Raw genomic sequence first — 20,356 nt, 5'->3', positions numbered from 1 at the left:
GGTGTTTCCTTCCCCACCCATGACTATAAATGGACCACACGGTAACCCCATTCTGAGAAGAGCATCTATCTTAGTCCACTTGGGCTGCTATAACGAAATATCACAGACCGATGGACTAACACAGCAAACATTGATTTCTCACAGTTCTGAAGGTTGGGAAGTCCAAGATCATGTGCCCGCAGCTCCTGCGTCTGGTGAGGACCCTCGTCCTGGTTTGCAGACAGCCGCTTCCTTGCTGCATCCTTGCAGCGCAGAGAGAGAGAAGACTCTGGTCTTAGCACTAGTCTCATCATGCAGTTCTATCCTCATGCCCTTATCTAAACCCAATTATCTCCCAAGGGTCCTACCTCCAAATAGCATCACACTAGGGTTAAGGTTCCAACATATAAATTTGAAGGGGAGACCAAAGCACTCAGTCTGCAGCAACACGAAGACCACGGTCAGGCCCTTTGGAGATGAGCGTCTGGGCCACGCTACATGGAAAGCCCCTGACCGGGCAGAGGTGGTATCTGATAGTGAGATGGATCTAGACAGGTAATGGAGGAAGGAGGAAAAGAGCATCAGTGTGTCTGAGAGTGACTGCCGCAGCGGGGCTGAAGTTTATTCCACGAATCTCCCTTTTCTTAGTTGTCCCTCAGGCAGAGAGGCCCGCTGGAATCCTGGAGGTGGTGTTCTGTGATTGCACATGAGGAAGTGGATTGGAGTGATCCAAGTGGTAGGCTGTGGCAGACGCAGAGTCACCCAGTCTCTCTTCAAAGAGGGCCTCGCGCTGAGGTGTGGAGTGGAGGCAGCAGACGCCTCTAGCCACCAGCTCCCTGACTCTCTCAGGGTCTGCCCCTGGGCAGTCACACCTTCCTGAGGTCAGGCTCCTCCTGGGAGCACGGCTTCTGTTGACAGGGCAAGGGGTGGGGGTGGCACCGAGGCCTGAATGCCTCTGCCCAGCGTGGCACCACTCAGATGAGTGGACCTTGCCCCCTCGCCATGTCGGATGAGAGCAGCACAGCCCTGCTTCTCCCTTCCTCGGTGCTCTTTCCTCGTGCTTCTTTTAACTGGTGCTCACCCCTAACAAACACCTTGCACCCTAATCTGTCTTAGCATGTGCTTCCAGATAGCCTGCTACAGGCCGTACGCTTGGCGGGCAAAGCAAGAACTTGCTGATGAAGCTGTTCAGAGCAAGCTGCTTCCTTCTCCTGAACCTCCATTTCCTCATCAGTAAAGTGGAGACGACCACCTCTGCCTCTCAGGGTTGTGTGAGGTTTAAACGAGGTTGAGCGTGCAAAGCACCTGGCACATCGCTTGGCTCATAACAGCATGTAATGTTTAAAAGGGAAGCTTCCTCGGAAATGGACAGCTTCCCACGCTGACATAGCTCTGGGGTGCTCTGCTGAAGAGGGGGAGCTGAGTGTCCCATTTCCTGCCCGCTTCACTGATGTGAATAGTAACAGCTAAGTCTTACGAGGCGTATACTGCGAGCCATGCACACGAGCGTCTTCATGTATTACCTCGTTTAACCCACAAAATGACCTGGTGAGGAAGGTGCTGTTCCCGGTCCCATTTTACAGATGAGGAGACTAAAGTACAGAGAGAAGTTCACAAACTGGCCTCAGGACCCAAAGACTAGAAGTGGGAGAGCTGGGCGCGGAACCCAGGAACCTGGCACCAGAGTCTGCGCTCTTGCCCACTACAGCATATACTGTACAAAGGACTTGACACAGAACAACCTCGTGCCGCCTCTAACCTTCCACTTTCCCACGACACCCTTCCAGAACTAGTTCTTCTGAATAGGAGAGAAGAGGATGCAGAATATGCCACCTGCCTGCCGACGGGCTGAGGTTCATTCATCTGTTTTTGAAGGCTTGGAGTGAGAATCCATCACCCACGTCTCCCTGGGGCTGAGACGCACCCCGGTGGGAACCGCTCTGCCGGGGGGTCTCAGGGCAGGAGTGAGACACTGAGAAAGGCAGCTTCCTTGTAGAATTTCAGGTGTTCACAAATGATTAACTCAGTTTTTTTCCAACATGTCTTTATTTGCTTAAATTAACAAAATATAGGTTACATGCTATTTTCAGGTAAACTGCTTTTTCACTGAAGCAGAAAGCAATATTCACAACTTGGGTTGTTACATACTTCAAGTTTTAGTTTTAAATAGCAGGCCAGAATTCTGTACAAAATCAACATTTGGTGTAATATTGTCCAAATATGTGGAGGATTTTAAATGTTAGCTCTGTTACATTTTGTTCCAGCAAAGCAAAGATCATAATTCAAAACACGATGTTAATATTTTATTAAATGCCTTCAGGGCTTAATAAATACAGTGTGCACACTGGGCTGTCTCACGCAACTACTCATATACACATATACCAGATACCCTTGTGAGATCATGGAAGGTCAGCCTCAGTCTCATGGCCAGTGGGAAGGCAAATTTTTAAAAAGAGAGAAAGAGTTGAAAGGCAACAAAAGGGGGTAATCATAGGCTGGAATAAATAGGTTAACAGAAAATATGCCACTTGGAAGGGTCAGCTGGTCAGTTCAAAGACAGCGGTCAAAAGCCTGGAAAGCATCTGGTAGTGACCTATTTTCATAGTGTCCCAACGTGGTAAATGTCATGCTACCCTGGCCAAGGGAGTGCTGATGACCTTGGATGGTCTCATCCCTTAGTTCTCTGAGAAAGGCCTCATGGCTTCTCTTTCAGGCTTGCGTTCTGGCTCATTATTAACAGCTGTAGGCAAGGTTGGCCACCCCTTCCCGTAGCTCTGTACTCTGTACGTATGCGTAGGGGGCCCATATAATTCATCACCCAAACTGGAACATTTTTGAGAGTTAAGGTGACACCCTTAGTGACTACGTGAGAACAAGAGGTATAAACCTGAGTTGTCCTAGGCAAATCAGGATGTTGGTCACACACAAAACCAAGGTTTTAGGCTTGGTTTAGACAGGGCGTATTAATCAGCAGGTGATAGCTAATTATATCTAAGTCTCTCATAGCCACAGTCAAGAACGAAAAACAGGCTTTAGAATACATTTCACAACGATTTTTTAAATTACTTTTCCTAGACCCTTTTTTCTTCCTCCAAATGAAATTTTACTTGGAAATCTAACAAATAAAACAGATGGAACTGGAGCTGCTCTGAGTGAAGTGGGGATGAAGGCTGAAAATTTCTCCTCCTCTAGCAGCTCTAGAAGGCCTAAGAGGACCTCTTGCTTCTCAACACAATGTGGAAACCACCATTCTGGACCATGCTCTTTCCATCTCAACATTAACTTGTTCCTCAAACACTCCCACCTGACTCATTTTGGGTAGAAAAGTCTATAAACTTGCTATTCAAGATCTCCTAGTTCCTATTCCAGTTTGGCACACCCAGAACAAACTGAAATCTGCAGCCTTTATGGCAGGTGCTTAACACCTGGCTGCTGAAAGAATGAATATGTAACAGGCCCCTGAGAGTTCAAGGCTTCAGAGACCACTCTGCCAGCCTCCGAGTGACGTCACTGGAGGCACTGGTGAGCTATATTAAAAATGATGAATGGAAAGCAAATGGCCCCTCGGAAGGACAGGTTTGGATCCTTTGGGTCCTATCCTTTGGGTAGGTACTTGACTCAGAGTTCTTCTGGTAACTGCAGAAACCCACAATTCTCCCTTTACCATCCCCTTTGCAGGTGCCCTGACCCTGAGACAAGCAAGGATGGCTGCAGGGAACTCAAGCGGCTTTGGCAAGCTGTGGTGGTAATGCTGGAGGAAGGAACCTTAAGCAAAGTGGCAGGAGGAGTTGCATCAGGGGCTGACAAAGTGCATGCGTGGCTGATGAGGACTGAGTGAGGCTGATGGGGAAGCACCTTGACCAAGAGGAAAAAAACGGCATCCCACAGTCAGAGATGGGTCAGACTGCCTAATGAAATGTACTGGGAATTTTGGGAGGAGAAGAAGCAAAAAATAAACAGTACCTAGCTCTACAAATAAGAGTTGAAACTACCAAGAAGCAGTTTTTACATAAACACAGACACAGTACCAGAGGGTCACTGCTTACGGGCAGTCACGTGGATGTGACATCTTGTCAGCACTGCTTTATCTGTCAGAATCCAGTGCCTACGGAAAGCCCATCTGCTGGGCTCAAACCACACTTCACAGTCACCACCACTCACTGGAATCATGATTCACAAATCTAGGAAGAAATGATTAGCCACTGTAGGCTGACTATGTATTTTTAAACCTATTAAGTGATCATAAACATCAGAGGCATCATCTCCTATTAAAAGAAAACTGTGTGTTTATACAGTGTGTGTGTGTGTGTGTGTGTGTGTGTGTGTGTCTCCTCTCGTGAGGCTCTGACAGAACAGGTAAGAAGGCCTAAGTCAGCAGAGTGATCTCAAGGTGTCCTGCTTTCTATCTTAATGAGTAAAGCCAGAAGCAGAAATATTGATGGAATCCTTGTGAGGGGGGTCTTGGGAGCCACTGTTTTATCCTAGTCGATCTTTCTCAACTCTCGATACCCGTAAGAGTCATCTGGGGCAATTTGGAAAATAACCAATGCCAGAGCTCCACTCTAGACCAATTAAATCAGGGCCTCAGGGGTTCAGACCCCAGCACTAGTATTTTTTTTAAAGGCTCCCTGAGATGATTCTGGGACTTCCCTATAGCTCAGATGGTAAAGAATACGCCTGCAATGCAGGAGACCCGGGTTTGATTCCTGAGTCGGGAAAATCCTCTGGAGAAGAAAATGGCAACCCACTCCAGTATTCTTGCCTGGGGAATCCCAGGGACAGAGGAGCTTGGCTGGCTACAGTCCGTGGGGTTGCAAAGAGCTGGACACGACTGAGCAGGTAACACTACTACTCCTGAGATGATTCTAATGTGCAGGCAGCACTGAGAACACAGCCCCGCAACTGCTTTCCTAGCAATGGTTATTCCAATACTCTAAATAAGTTACAGCTGAAATGTCAGGGAGAATTCTTCCCCCAACCCTGTAGCTCCAGCACTGATGAGAAATCCACTGCTCACAGGGTGCCAGCTCTTCCTGCAGCTGCTTTACAAGGAGTGAGGCCCTGGAGCAAGGTCTCCAGGAGGGAGCCCTGCTCAGGACTCAGGGTTAGCCTGCAGACGCTGAGCACTGCTGGGCCATCAGAAAATACGCTCCTATGCCACATCTGATGAAGGCAGCGGGAGCTGAACAAGGCAGACCCAGGCAGGAATCTAAGCACTGCTGGTTTTCCCTTAATGAAAATTAATCACATTCTCTTGAAATTTTATCTTATATCTGCAGCAACTACTCCAGAACATCCTCTTTAAAAACTCACCCTCCTGTCATTTCTGATATTTTTTTTATTATTTAATAAAATGATTTTAAAAATATATACCACTACTACTATTTTCATCTATCTGGAAAAATATAACTTTCACAAATTCAACTAAAGAGTTATTAATAAAGTAACATGTCAAGCACCATATTTTTGCAACTAGAAAGAAATTTACCATGTTAGTCAATGAAAAATAGAATTTCTAAAAGCACCTCAGCATCAGCTTACAATTAGATGTCTAGAACAGTATGTACAGTTAATTGTACTGGAGATCCATGAAACAACATTGAAGAAGGCCCTCCATGTGTGTTAAAAATCAAGGGCCCAAATGCAAGATCTGAGAAGCATTTGCTTCTCTGCTCATCTAAGTCTGCGCCCTTTGTCAAGATTCATGCCCTTCTCGTCTCCAGCAAATGAGAGCTCATGCGGAAAGCATCTGCACTGCCTAGCTCTCATTTTCCAAGTGTAATTCTTAAACCGTCCACTTAGATCCCCAAAAGCACTGCTTGTTTTTCCATTTTCCTCTCCAGTAATTCTTTTAAACGCTCATCTCTGTGCTTGAAGTACAAGTAATCAGAAAAGGCTGGGCCCCTCCGGGTGCTCGGCAGGACCCGGAGGCCAGGCCGCTCGTCTCTGCGGGCGAACTCTCGCTCGGGGCCGCCCTCGGGCCCCAGGCTGTCGCGGCTCTTCAGCGGGCGGACCCCTGGAGGCGAGGCCTCCTCGGCGGGCGCCTCCTCCCCAGGGCCCGGCTCCGGCTTGGCAGACAGGTCCTGCGGCGCGCAGAGCGGCGGGCCGCGGGGCCCGGGGCCCGGGCTGTCTGGCTCCACCTCGTAGCAGTTGTCTTCGTCCTCCTCCTCGTGGCAGGAGCTGCCCCGGGCGCTCTCGCCGTCCGACTGGAAGGCTGGCCCCTTGGCCTGGCGCTTCTGGGACAGATCGAAGGGCTCCTCCTGCTCCAGGCTCCGCAGGGCCCCCGCGGTCGGCACCAGCGCAATTCTCCCCCTTCCAAAACCTGCCAGGAGCAAAGGCACGTTCAGGCCGCCGAAGGGGTCGTTGGGTGGAACCCAGGGCTAGTTAGCATAACTTGATTTTGCATTTTAAAACTAGATAAATCCCCAGAAGGCTGTAGAGAGACGGGCCTTGTCACAGCTGGAATCTATATCCGTGTGACTCCTTTCAGGGGACTGTGGCAACGTGCACGAAAAACTTTAAAAATAAGCACACCTTTAACTTAGCCAATCACAGGACTGAAAACTTAAACTATGAAAATAGTCTGGCAGATGCAAAAACTGTATAAGGATGGGTGAAAACAACGTATCCATTTAAGGACAGAGGTGTGTTTACATAAATAGTAGTATCTCCATGGGGCTTCCCTGGTGTCTCAGACCATAAAGAACAGTCAAGGTATTATGTGTTAGAAGGTATTTCTATGTGTATAATATGTCGATACCTCTTAGTGCTCATAAAAGGTATTCTCTATATACTTTAAGTAAAAAATATATATATTTATTGTATAGACTCTATTTTATCTATCGAAAAATGTCTGGAAGGATATATGTCAAAATCTCAAAAATGGGTAACTATGAGGTGATTTTTACATTTTTCTTTTCACTTCGAATATATTTCTTTTTACTTTTAACAGTGAACACATATTTTACCATAAGGAAAAAATAACAAAAATATTTTCATTGTGGAAAAAAAAAACAACAGATATTGCATTTGGGTCCAGGGCTCCCCAAGCACAGACAGAGCTGGAAGGGCAGAGGAAGGTGCACCGCGGTGTTCGAAGCCCCCTGCCCAACCACAAGTGTCCCTGCTACTGGACACGGGGAGGTGGGCGGGCCTCACTTTCAGGGATGGGCTTTCAGCAGCCAGCAGACACTTGGGAGGCGCGACCCGTCCGTGGTGGGCCAGCGGCCAGGCCTGGAGGGACAGGTGGGGATGACTGAGGAGGAGGACAGCAGGGAGGGCCTGGGGGTGGCCAGACCCTGGTGCCCAGGGAGAAGCAGGCTGCTGAGGTGGGGACACACCAAGGAGGCCGATCTCCAGTGCTGCCTACCTTACCGTGTTGTCAGGCGATGAAGCTATCTGTAGCTTTAATCTTGTCAGGGACAGAGGGAGGATCTTTTTAATCTGGGTCATGATTCTTGAGCTATTTCAAAAACTAGAGTGAAGAAATGCCAAAACCTTTTGTAGATGAAAGCATTAACACTGTCGGAAGTCTGTTACAAACTTTCAAAGCAACTCTCTGATAATATAGTGATGCTCTTGATTTTTCCAGAAGAATGACAGTCTTTAGGTGCCTGTTAGGATATGAGCATCCACGTGGGGTAAGTTCTGGTGACCGAGTTAGATTGTCAGATGGAGCACTGTCTCCTCATTGCCTTCTATGTCTCCAGCTGTGGTGGCTGAGCAAACTTCACCTAATTCTGGAAAAATCCAGAATAGCTGGATGCAAAGAATAATTCAGGAAAAGAACATCCTCAAGGGAAAAAAATGCTTTTGTTTTTAACGAGCATTTTTTCAGGGCTTTTATACAAACTCCAGGCCTTGTTTTAGGATGATCAATTTCCTGTCACCCAGGAGTCATCATAAACTCAGTGGGCGTCTCAGAAATCTGAAAGCTACAATCATTTTGCTTCATGCTGCGTGTGCATGCGTGCATTCGACTTATGAATATGGGTGCCTAGCTGACCACATCTTTTGTAAAGAGTGGGGAGAAGCAGCAAATATGAACAAACCACCCATGTTTTTACCCAGTGCAGTAAGCACTGGCTTGAGCCAGAAATTCCCGAGTTAGAATCTCAATTCTGCGTTCAACTTGCTGTTTGACCTTGAGCAGTTTCTATAAGACCTCCTGGCCATGGTCTCCTCTTACATAAAATGAGAATAACACAGTCTACTTTGTGGGATATTGGGGACAAGCAATAACATCTAAGTGCACTGCCCTGTGCTTGGATCATCAGCCCAGCTAACATGCTACTGCAAGTTACATACATGTGTGTCTTCTCTCCGCACACAGACCTCCCAGAGGGCGAACGAAGGCGATTCAGTTCCCCTTGCATCTGCCAGGGCATGGAGCATACCACACTGGACAGAGAGCATTTACAGCCCGTTTACTGAAGGACAACCTACTGAATTCAGTACTTCTGGAAATTAACTCTTTCCTGCAAAGAAAGGGACTGAGAAGATAACAGGAGGCAGGAACTTTCCATCAGTTCAGTTAAGACTCAGTGGGGGAGACAGAAGCCCCTGCTCAGCCTGTGGCCAACCAGCCCTTCCAAGCAGGAAAACTGTCCTCGTGAGTTTCTGATTGTGAGCAGGTGGATGAGACCTAGCCTGCCATCCTGCTAGACCTAGACCTAGACTAGACACACTTCAGCCATCAGCAGAACTTGCAGGCCTGCCCCTTAACAGCAGTGCGATAAAGAGGATACAGTATGGCTTTAGAGTCAGAAAGGTCTGCGTCCAAATTCTCAGTCAGCCACTTTTCAGCTGAGTCAGGTAAGATTTCAGAACCTCACCTTCCCCATCTGTAATATGGGGATAACAGAAGTTCCTCCAGCCTGGAGTTACTATAAATATTCAGAGAGACAGAGCTCTTGCTGCAGGGCCCGGGACACAGCCTGCAGAGCGGTGCCAACCCACACCGTTATGATGCTCTAACCTCCGTCACTTTCGCTCACAACCTCCAAATACTCACTCTGTGTTTGCTATAGTTATGTTGCCAGCTTGCTCCTGCTACTCTGATGTGGTCTTGAAGACGATGCTCCCTTTTTTGAATGTAGGAATAACCCCCCAGAGTAGAGCTCCCTAAAGACAAGCTCAGCTCCCGTTTCATTGCTCGCTGGGCCCGGCCCCCGTGGGGTTCCTGGAAGGGCGGTTACCTTGAGAATGGAGGCCCCGCTCCAGGACCCCGTGCTTCACTTTCATGTGGCGTGTCAGGTTCCCCTTCAGGGTGAACTTGCTGGGGCAGTAGAGGCACTTGAAGGGTTTGCTGTCAGAGTGCAGATGCATGTGGCCCATGAGGTTGTGCATCCGGTTGAACTCCTTCCCGCAGAGCTGTCGAGACAGTGACGAGGAGAACACAGCTTACTCGCGGGTGGGACCCTTGCCCAGTTGACCACACTCAGGCCTGGGTGAGGATGGGCGAGCTGCTACTTTGTTTGAATCTTGGCATTTTTAAACTGCCTCCAAATAAAGTGTCCCCAAGAAAGTCAGGGAGTGGCTGCCTTGAGCCCAGGCTCAGAGGTGGAGCAGGGAGGGATGGATTCATGAGATTTTATTCCTGTTGTACAGGGATTTTTAAACTCAAGGTAAAAACTGCAAAGCTAGGAAGCTTCTTTTGAAGCTTCTTTTGAACACAGCCTTTCGAAAAGGAGAAAATCTTCACTGAAAAGCAATTGCTCAAAGTATGCTTCATTGTAATGATAAGGATATGATGACTTGGTTAGTATTTATGGAGTATTTACAATATGGAAAGTGCTATCCCAAGTCTGCCACGGACTATTTGGATGGACAAACTGAGGGGTTAAGATGAAAGGTTGGCCAAGGCACACACAGCTTATGGGTGCTGGAGGTAGGATAATGAACTCAGGTCCTTGGACAGTGACCATATCATCAGTCACCATGTATCACAGTTTCCCCCAACACAACTCCTCTTCCGTTAGACTGTATCAACAATGCTTCTCTAATTTTTTTAATTTGCTAACTGTAGCAAGTTAAAAGGAACAGTGTATAAAGGAGGGACTGTGTCCTTTCTCTGGGTAGAGATTTGAAGTACTGAAAATATCATCCTAGGTATACAAAAGCGAACCTATTTTAGTCACTTCTTTTCTTCTCATTCCTATTTCCATCAAACTGCAAACACATGATGGACCACACCACTGGTTCCCTAGCTCCCATGGGAACAGCAGAACTGCCTGTTTGAAGGCAGGACGTGCAGATGCTGAGGGTGGGAGACAGAAGCGGCTGTTGTGCGTGCTCTCCTTGCTTCTCTTGTCCCCAGGCTTCACCAGAGTGGGGTTTGGAAGCTCAGCCCTTGCTTGGCTGTGCTGTGAGGAATGCCAAGAAGGACTCTGTGTCTGTGCTGGGACTCCAGGTTCATGGGAGGAACACTCTCCTTCCCTCCTCCCTTCCCACCCTGCGAGGCCCACATCAGAGGGTAGAGAAACAGAGTGAGCGGGGCCTGCAGAGAGGGCGTGGAGTGCGGTGTCCGCTGAAGCAGGCGCCAGTTTTCCTTTCTCACTGAGATATGGTGCTGGCGCCAGTGAGGAGACTCTGGGTGGAACTTTATTAATGCAGACCATATTGTCTTCAGGTGGCCGTGGCAGTGAGAGCCGAGCTGGCCATCAGCTGTGACCTTGGGCACTCAGACTAACAGAATGCTGGGCAGTAAGAGGAAGCCATCCTGGGACTGCTGGTTTTTCACAGATAATCTATGCATGGGCAATGAATGGCTGGTTCTATATTTTTAAATGATTCACATTTGGGGGTTTTAAGTGCTTTTCCCCTTTTCACTTCCTTACTAGCAAGAATGAATGCAGCATGCTGGTGCCCCACGCCAGCATCCTCACCACATTCGTCTGGAAAAGGTGACCCAAGAGGGGAGATGCTGAGAGAGTGGGTCTAATTTAAGGAAAAGTATGCATACTTTCTTTCTTTTTATCCTCAACAGAGACAGTTCATAAAGATATATCAGCCTGTGGCTCAATTTTGCTCACATGTGAAAGTTCTGATAGAGTTCTCTTTATAAGCTTATTCACTTCTCTGCCCTGGCTAAGAAGAAAAATGTATCTACAGATTCTACACTAGGTATTTCCAGTCATGGGTCATTTTAGAAAAGATGTCTCTCATTTGGTTCACGGGATAGTTCCTGACTATTTGGAACAATGCTGCTGTTGAAGTTGCTGAGCTGAACAGCCCTTCATGAGACAGAGGCATCTCGAAAGGCTTTGCCTGCCTTTTTGTTATAATCCCTACCTAGCACCAGGCTTGACACGTGGTAGGTCCTTAGTAAGCCTCTGCTGAGTGAGCGAAGGGGTGAGGCGCATTAGGCAGATCTGAAGAGAGCAAGAGTCATGGGGAGATGAGCACAAAAGAAGCACAGGAGAGGGGCTAGGGTCTGGAAGATCAGTTAAGCTACTGCACTTGTCCAAGCCAGGGCGGGTCTGGTGGTGTTATACGCAAGACAGAGAAAGAGAACTGAAGGGATAAATGGGTGCCTTCTTCCTTCAATGGCTTCATGGACGCTGATATTCCACTTTTAGCTGAGGTATCAGAAGCCGGAACGGTCTGAAAAGGTTTTATAAAGGAGACAAAATTTGAACCTAACCTTGAAGAATGTGTGGAGTGCCTTTTGTTTCTGTTGTGGCACAAGAACGGTCTCTTCATTATCTTCAGACATTTCACCCACCTTAACACTACAGACAAGGGAGCCACTACTATTGTGATGGTGACCCACAGCTTATTGCCACTGCAGCTGCTGTGACTCTGGCAATTCACCTGCCTGCGGCCACGGCCCCTTTGCCCCTCATGTGAGAGCCCACCTCCACCCAACACACACAGGTGTGCGCACAGCATGAGGGCTACCGCCAGGGATTTTCCAGATTCTTCCTCAGTTTTGGACAAGCAACCTTTTATGATCATCATAGCTGAGGGCATATTTTCTATTCTCATGTTTTTCTAGATCAATTCATTCAGTTCTGAACTTTCTGGGTCATTTTAGTGGTACATGGGGACAATAGGATGTTTCATTCATATTGTCTCCGATCATCAAAAAAGCAAGAGAGTTCCAGAAAAACATCTATTTCTGCTTTATTGACTATGCCAAAGCCTTTGACTGTGTGGATCACAATAAACCATGGAAAATTCTGAAAGAGATGGGAATACCAGACCACCTGACCTGCCTCTTGAGAAACCTATATGCAGGTCAGGAAGCAACAGTTAGAACTGGACATGGAACAACAGACTGGTTCCAAATAGGAAAAGGAGGACGTCAAGGCTGTATATTGTCACCCTGCTTATTTAACTTCTATGCAGAGTACATCATGAGAAATGCTGGGATGGATGAAGCACAAGCTGGAATCAAGATTGCCGGGAGAAACATCAGTAACCTCAGATATGCAGATGACACCACCCTTATGGCAGAAAGTGAAGAAGAACTAAAGAGCCTCTTGAAGAAAGTGAAAGAGGAGAGTGAAAATGTTGGCTTAAACCTCAGCATTCAGAAAACTAAGATCATGGCATCCAGTCCCATCACTTCATGGGAAATAGATGGAGAAACAGTGGGAACAGTGTCAGACTTTATTTTGGGGGGGCTCCAAAATCACTGCAGATGGTGACTGCAGCCATGAAATTAAAAGATGCTTACTCCTTGGAAGGAAAGTTATGACCAACCTAGATAGCATATTCAAAAGCAGAGACATTACTTTGTCAACAAAGGTCCGTCTAGTCAAGGCTATGATTTTTCCAGTGGTCATGTATGGATGTGAGAGTTGGACTGTGAAGAAAGCTGAGCGCTGAAGAATTGATGCTTTTGAACTGTGGTATTGGAGAAGACTCTTGAGAGTCCCTTGGATTGCAAGGAGATCCAACCAGTCTATCCTAAAGATCAGTCCTTGGTGTTCACTGGAAGGACTGATGTTGAAGCTGAAACTCCAATACTTTGTGAACAGCTGAGTCATTTGAAAAGACCCTGATTCTGGGAAAGATTGAGGGCAGGAGGAGAAGGGGACGACAGAAGATAAGATGGTTGGATGGCATCACCAACTCAATGGACATGAGTTTGGGTAAACTCCACGAGTTGGTGATGGACAGAGAGGCCTGGCGTGCTGCAGTTCACGGGGGTTACAAAGAGTTGAACATGACTGAGTGACTGAACTGAACTGACTGTCTTCTGAAGTCAAGGTTTATAGCCTCAGGGAAGAAGATCCACTGTGGGACGTGAGTGATCAGGTATACATTCTTATGTGTGATTAGTAAAGGAGACTAATTTTGTTGTTGTTGATAAAACTTAATTTTTATACACCATGGTTTATAAAATTTTTATATTTTTAATATACCATTTTTTATGGTTTATGACAGCCCATTGGTAGCCAATGGAGAGCTTTCCCAGGGATAAGAAATAATGTGTTAGCCCTGAAAATTCTGAGGACACTAAAAGTGTCCCAGGTAGTATTCAGAAATGTAGCCACCTTCTTCTCTGTGTGGCCAACACCAGTATTCAGCACAAGGCTACATATATAATAACATTTAATGAATGTCTAAGTGTATGGTTAGGAAATAAACAACCAAGTCAGGGAAAATATGACTTCCTCATGCAAAAGTTCCACAAAGCAGCCATCACCAACTCTTTCCCACTAGAGCTATTCACACTAGTTTGCAAACCAAAATCCTCAGTGGCAGAAAGATAGAAGCAATTAACTCAGGACCTGAAGTACCCGCACACCATTCACATCTCAGTGGTAGGTACTCAGCTTCTTCCTCTCAGCCTCTGGCCCTTCCACAGAGCCCTTGGGTTCTTATCCAGAACACCTGGCCTTGTCATCCTTCTTAGAGGATCGTCCTCACATGACAACACACAAATGTATGGAGATTTTCTCTGTGAAAGTTGGAGAGGCCTTTCAGTCACCATTAGCGAAGAGAGGCCAGAGAAAAAGGATAGGGGCAATTAAAGATGGTGCCTTCAGGTGGGGTTTGGTGTGAGCTCTAAGCAGAATCACTGTAGTGGAGGAGAGGAGCTGGGTGGAAAGGGAGAAGGGCTGTGGGGGAGCATCAAAACTCTAGCTTCTCCTGGGAAAGGAGTCATCTACGCAGCCCCCTTAAATCACGAGACATGAGGTGCAGAGCCTGCCCAAGTCAACACTTGCTGAATCGCCTCCTGCTAAGGTCTGTGGAAATTAAAGCCAGGATAGGTGTTGATGCAGAAGCTGCTGGAGTGATGAGGAGTCATATTTCATCTCGCAGGTGGTCATCTCGACCAGTCCAGCCCTCCTTAACTCTCCGTTGCTCTAATGAGCAGTATTAGTGTGCCTCTGACATTAAATATCAGCTTTTCCACCTATACCCACCTTTAAACCTACTTTTAAAAAGGGAAGTGGATATCAAAGTGTAATTGACAGTTGGACAAATGTCTTGAACTGTCCTTTAAAAATGGGTTGCATGGATCATTAGACTTTGAGATGGCAGAGCAGAGAGACAATGGTGAAACCCCAGAGCAATACAGAACTTGCTTCATTTCTTCTTCTGTAAAATGCCCACGGTAATCACAGTTTCCCATGCGAGTTTCTGGTCCAGGTAAAGGGCTGAGCAAGCTGTAAGTGCTCGATAAATAGGTCATTACTGCCACTATCACGCACATGTCACATTCCAGAAATGGGTAAGTTCTTTGAGGATGAGGGTGCTGCCTTTTTAAACCAAATTATGCGGAAGGCACGCTAAGGAAGAACAAGCGAAGAATCCTTCGAGTAAACACCTGCCAGTTACTTGAGGCATCACAGAAATGGAAGCCGGTGTGGCTCACGCAGCCCTGGGAAAATGTGGATGGAGAGAGAAGATTCACCCTAGATTGCAGGCTCTGGGGAGCCTATCACCTGGCTCTCTGACCCTCCCTCAGCCCTTTCAACAGCGGGCAGGTGCCCTGTTCCCTCTTTGCATAGAAGCTCCTAACTCCGCCTCCTGGCGCCCAGTCGCTCCTTGGTCCAGGCAACTTCCTTCGAGTCCCAGTGACAGTGCTGACAGCCGGAGTCCCAGAGAAGCCACTGCGCACAGCGGCAGGGCGATGGCAGCGGGCAGCTACTGGGCTGGTCGCCAGAGGCCCACCAGACACGCAGAGGCACACAGCTGAGACTGCGATGCTCCAGGAAGCCTGTTTCCCTGCTCTGAGAGGAAAGGTCAAAGAGCCGCAGCCTGCAGCCCCGGAGAATGGCCTCCGTTAAGCTGCCCTTCCCTTAAATCCTTCTCTCTCTCTCTCTTTTAATAAGAAGGGTGTTCCTTTCCTCAAAGGGAGAGAGAGGGAGGGAGGGAGAGAGAGACTGTAAACTGTCCAAAAGGACCGTGAGAAAACAGGAAGCTTTGAAAAGTACAAGAGAAAGCAAGATGAAATCTATTTGCAGGCGGGCCCCTGGGGATATGCGAGGCATTGTTAAGCAGGCAGTTCATACAGCTATATCCTTCCTTCTGCTGAGGAGGGCTTTGCTGCCAAAAGGCTGCTATCTGGTCACTGCCTTAACTCCCTCAATGCCAGCCTGAGAACCCTGATCCCAATCACCAGGTGCCTGCAAATCCCCACTGGGTTGGAGCATCTGAGAGCTTGAGGGGGAGATGGAGACAAGTTGGCAGAGGCAGTAGGGACGCTTCTCAGGGAGACCTCATCCTTTTCTATCAGTTCTTCCCTCAGCCTTCAGCCCTCTGCTTCAGGCAGGCTGCAGATGACCTGGTGATTCATAACATAGGCAGCTCCCGGCTTCACCCATCTCAAAGGAGAATTTGTCCCGGAAATTCTGGATGACTGCTTTTCCTGGACAGGTTTCCCAAAGACGGCAGCTGGTTCTTTGCTATTATGGAGCGTGGCCGCTATAAGGACAGCATCCAAATCAAGCCCTTCGTGCTTACGCAGAATCTGGGAAGCATATTTCTGAAACATGGCTTAAGTCTACAGGCGCAGGTCTCTGGAGAAGCTCCAGCTGGCTCCAAGAAGCAAGGAGTCCAGAAGTTGAGCCAACAGCAAAAGAACCCAGAAGGGCAGTAACTTTTCATAAGAAGAAAAAAAAAGAAACTAAATGGAAACCTTTCCTCTCCTCCAATTTTCCATCCTATTGTTAATGCTTAATCCTGCACTAAACGAATGTTTCTGCTTGCTGTGGACAGCTGTTTCCACTGAGCCAGAGCCAGGGAGAATCAGTTCATGTGACCACAGTAGGAGGGATTGATGTTAGGAAGGATTTTTATTGGTAAGAATCCCAGGAAATAAGAATCTGTTACTTAAAGACTCTTCCCTGCACCTTTTTTTTGCAAGTTTTGGGGTAAAGGAGATGGAGTCAGGGCTTTCCCAGGTGGCTCAGTGGTAAAGAATCCTCCTTCCAAAGCAGGAGATATAGGTTCGATCCCTGGGTCGGGAAGATCCCCTGGAGGAGAGCATGGCAACCCACTCCAGCATTCTCGCCTGGGAAATCCCATGGACAGAGGAGCCTGGTGGGCTACAGTCTATGGGGTCGCAGAGTCAGACATGACTGAGCGACTGAGCAACAACAGGTAAGAGCCAACTCTTGGAGTATGGCTGGGGCAAGGTCTGCCTCTTTTCTTCCAGCCATGTCAGCCACATAAAGGGAAATACCCTTCCCCATGATAAAGGTCAGGTTTAGTTGTCCAGGCCTGTTCTCCAGCATCACCATGCAGCCAGCCAGCCGCTCCTCTCTGAGGGGTGTGACTTGCATGGCAATGAGCAAATGGCTCTCTGTTCCTCTCCCAACTCCCAGACCTGAACAAACCCCACCCAGGACCAGCTTTCCAAGAATCCAGCATGACATGAATAAGAAGCAAAGTCACAGGACACCATCTGGAGATGGCCTATCCCATAGTGATGTCTGGAACCAGTTTATAAACACACAGACATGCCCTCATTACATAATCTGTACATTCTGACATGCTCTGAAATTCCTTTGAAATGAAAAACAGTGAAGGTTTGAAGACACCAAGCGCTTGGCAGGGAGGCACGGACAGAGAGAGGGAGAGGCTGGCAGTGCGTCTGCCCTTGTCGGGAGATGCGTGCTCTAGATGAGGCGACTGACACCTGATCTTGCATCAGAAATGTCTAAGAACAGAGAAGGGCCACCGAAGTTGGACAAACATACACTGACATCCAGGCCTTTCTGCTTGAATGACTGACGCTCCCTTCCAGGCAGCCTCCAACCTCCTGTGATCTCCTTGGAGGACCTGCTCACCAGGAAGAAGTGACCTTTGCAGATGGCCAAGCCCACCTCCCACTGGAAAGTTCTACTGTCTCATATAGGAGCTGGCACTTCACACTTCAAGCCCCTCTCTTATGGGATTTTATCATGTAGATGTCTGGAGCCTTATCCACCGTCAAGGAGAGGTCCGATTGGGTTTCTGCAGTTGACCAGCTGGTACCCTGTGAAGCATGTGTAGCGCTCTACTATCAGGGTGAGTGGAGGCCTGGCTCACTGCATCACTGGCCCCATTGAGTCCAGTCTTCTGTGCCCTGGTACCAGGGAGAACCCTCTGAATTCTCAGGGACTCTTGGTCCAAGATCCTCTGCACCCTTGAGGCACAGAAACAGAACTGCCTCTGTGCCCCCAAATCACACATAGCCTGCAAGCCCTTTTCCTGAATTGGCTCTGCTTTATCATATCCCTCCATGTCAGAGACGTTTGCTACCTGGTTTAACCGCTACAGCTGGCCCTGAATTGGTAAAGCGGGAGGGGGTTGGGCTGGATGAACATGGATTTTTAGGGGACTGCAAAGCATGCAATATTTCAACAACTTCGTGTGCTCTGCCACCAGCAGATACAAATACAAGCTTGTCCTTGAAGCTCAAGAGTAAACTCAACACAAGGAATGAAGAGGGGCAATGAGCCCCTCATGGCACACCTCTTCTGTAGCAGACAGTAAGCCCCAGGAGGGTGGGAACAGCTCTGGGAAAAGTGAAGGGTTTGGGAGTTCCCTGGTGGTCCAGTGGTTAAGACTCCACACTTCTAATGCAGGGACTAGGGGTTCCATCCCTGATCAGGGAACTAAAACCCCACATACTACATGGCATGAGCAGAGAAAAAAAATTTTTAATCTAAAAAATAATGAAGGGTTCAAGAGTCTCAGTGAGGTGGGAAGGAAACCCAAGGCATGTCTACAGGGAGACAGAAGAGCTGGTCTGTGGCATCCATAGGCTCGTGCAGCTGGGCCTGGCTTCATGTGCGTGCCCCGTGTGATCACGCAGGGCCCTGAATTCAGAAGGGTCCCGGGTCTGGTGTAATGCTCTGCTTTCGTCATCTTGAAATTGTGAATAACATCTGAACTAGGGGCCCCCATCTTCACTTTGCACCAGGCCCTGCAAATTATGTACATCGTCCTGCATACAGCTTCCTCCCCCTTCAGCTCAGATCACTCCAGATGGACATAAACTGACTTTCAAACCACTGAGAACTTGAAGGAGAGCAGGGGAAACACAAGTGGGTGGCAGGAAAAGGGCTGGGGGGACACCCCTCCTTCCCCTACCTCCGGAGAATGCCCACCAGGTCTAGGGAAGCTCTGGCTCCTGACCCCTCTCACCCCGTCCAGGAGGGGCCAGCACAGGAAAGAAGTCAGCTTCACAGGGGGTTCCTTCAAGTGGGAGGACATACTACGGAGGGATGAAGGCAGCAACAGCCCCTGGAAGCAGGGAACCCTACTCCAGAAACAGGGATCAACAGAGAATGTCACTGGACTCTGTCAGACGCGCAGCACAGACAGAAGGAACAGCCGCTTCAAACAGAAAGGCTCTAATGATATCTGAACTTGGCGATTTCCCTCTGCTGCCCTCTCAACCCTCCCTTCATGGCTATGGGGTCACTTGTCGGTAGCTTCCTTGAGCTAAACTATCTGACCCTAAGCGAGATTTCTCCTCCTGAGGAGTGGGAAGAGCATGGGGAGAGGGGGCAGCCTGGACACCCCGAGCGCTCTGAGCAGCACCCGCCAGTGCCTTAGACTTGACAGCCTCCAGCCCACACTTCATCTCAGCGCAGGAAATAAAACCCCACCAAGCCAATGCAACACAGCGACGGTAACAAAGATGCCCCACGGTACTCAGGAATAAACAGAAGCGCTTCAGCTGCTCCCCTGCCCAAGCAAGCATTTCCGAAGTCACGGGAGGGGTTAACCTTTAAATCTCTTTCGACCCCTCCGGGAGACCTGCCCTCAAATTACACTGCTCAGTCCAAGTGTCAGGAGGCCGGGAGCGGGTAGCGTGGGGGAAGGGAAGCAGACAGGGCGGGAAGCTTCTCTGACTTCTCTGTGTTGTCTCTGGCTTGTCAGGGGAAGAGGGCTGCACCTGGTTGCTGCCTTCTAGAACAGGAGCCCTCCACATCACCTTCATCCTGTAAAGACCTCAATCTCCAAATGGTCCTTCCACCCTCAGCTCTCCCGGGACTGTCTGCCTCCAGGCCCTGCACACTGACCGATTCCACAGGGAGACAAGCAGGGCAACTCCTGGGGCACAGCTGAGCACAGCTGTGGTGGAGACACAGCAGATGGCCTGGGTCTGGCCGCAGACGTACGCTGAGCCGCAGAGGCCCTTCTGAGGAGACTTCCCCCCGCATCTGCAGAGCCCTCTGAGCTCTCCTAGGATTGCCAGGTGGCTCAGGGGTAAAGAATCCGCCTGCCAATGCAGGAGACTCAGGAGATGTAGGTGTGATCCCTGGGTCAGGAAGATACCCTGGAGTAGGAAATGGCAACCTGCTCCAGTATTCTTGCCTGAAAAATTCCACGGACAGAGGAGCCTGACGGGCTACAGGGCACAGGGTCACAAAGAGCCGAACAGCACTGACCACGCACACGCGCTGAGCCCTTCGTCTCCGCATCCCTCAGGCCCACCGCTCACCTTGCATTTGAAGGGCTTCACGTCCGAGTGGACAATCATGTGTGCCTTGAGGGTCTGTTTCTGCACAAAGCTCTTGTAGCAGAGGTGACACTGGTAGGCACGGATGTTGGTGTGGATCAGCACGTGTCTCTTCATGTTGGCCAGCAGCGTGAACTCCCGCCCGCAGATCCCACATTTGTGCTCCTTCACGCCCTGGAAGCAGCCAAGATTCAAAAGAACCACGGTGAGCAGGTATAGACTGCCGTCGGGACAGCAGTCTTTGCTTTTCTCTCTGACACATAAATCCACCAAGAACTTGGTGACAGATGTTGAGTTCCAAACAGTATGGCTGTAGCCTTGTCAAATAACTATTTTCTTTAAAAGTGTTGATTACATAATCTTCATCAACTAGCCAGATGGTTAGAGGAAAAGACAGCTATTGCTTCTGTTGTTCCTGCTGCCTGCTTGGGGTTAATTCTGCAGTAACAGCTCTCACGG

At 48.6% G+C, this 20,356-nt stretch overlaps 1 protein-coding gene across 2 annotated transcripts in view; it reads right to left on the bottom strand.

The window, feature by feature from the left end:
• Nucleotides 1-2,078: 2,078 nt before the first annotated feature.
• The window catches only part of ZNF366 (zinc finger protein 366), a 64,515-nt gene continuing 46,237 nt past the window's right edge, over nt 2,079-20,356 (bottom strand). For both annotated transcript variants that reach the window (XM_069556378.1, XM_069556379.1), the window contains exons 3-5: nt 19,880-20,071; nt 9,177-9,351; nt 2,079-6,301 (exon numbers count right to left, since the gene is read on the bottom strand). In XM_069556378.1, coding sequence (XP_069412479.1) covers nt 5,778-6,301; nt 9,177-9,351; nt 19,880-20,071 — 891 coding nt within the window. In that variant the 3' untranslated portion in view covers nt 2,079-5,777. The remainder of the gene's footprint in view (nt 6,302-9,176; nt 9,352-19,879; nt 20,072-20,356) is intronic.

The sequence above is a fragment of the Ovis canadensis genome, chromosome 16 (assembly GCF_042477335.2).
Source record: "Ovis canadensis isolate MfBH-ARS-UI-01 breed Bighorn chromosome 16, ARS-UI_OviCan_v2, whole genome shotgun sequence".
Classification (NCBI taxonomy): Eukaryota; Metazoa; Chordata; class Mammalia; order Artiodactyla; family Bovidae; genus Ovis; species Ovis canadensis.
The sequence above is the reverse complement of the archived record's forward strand: the minus strand, read 5'-3'. Positions and strand labels throughout refer to the sequence as shown.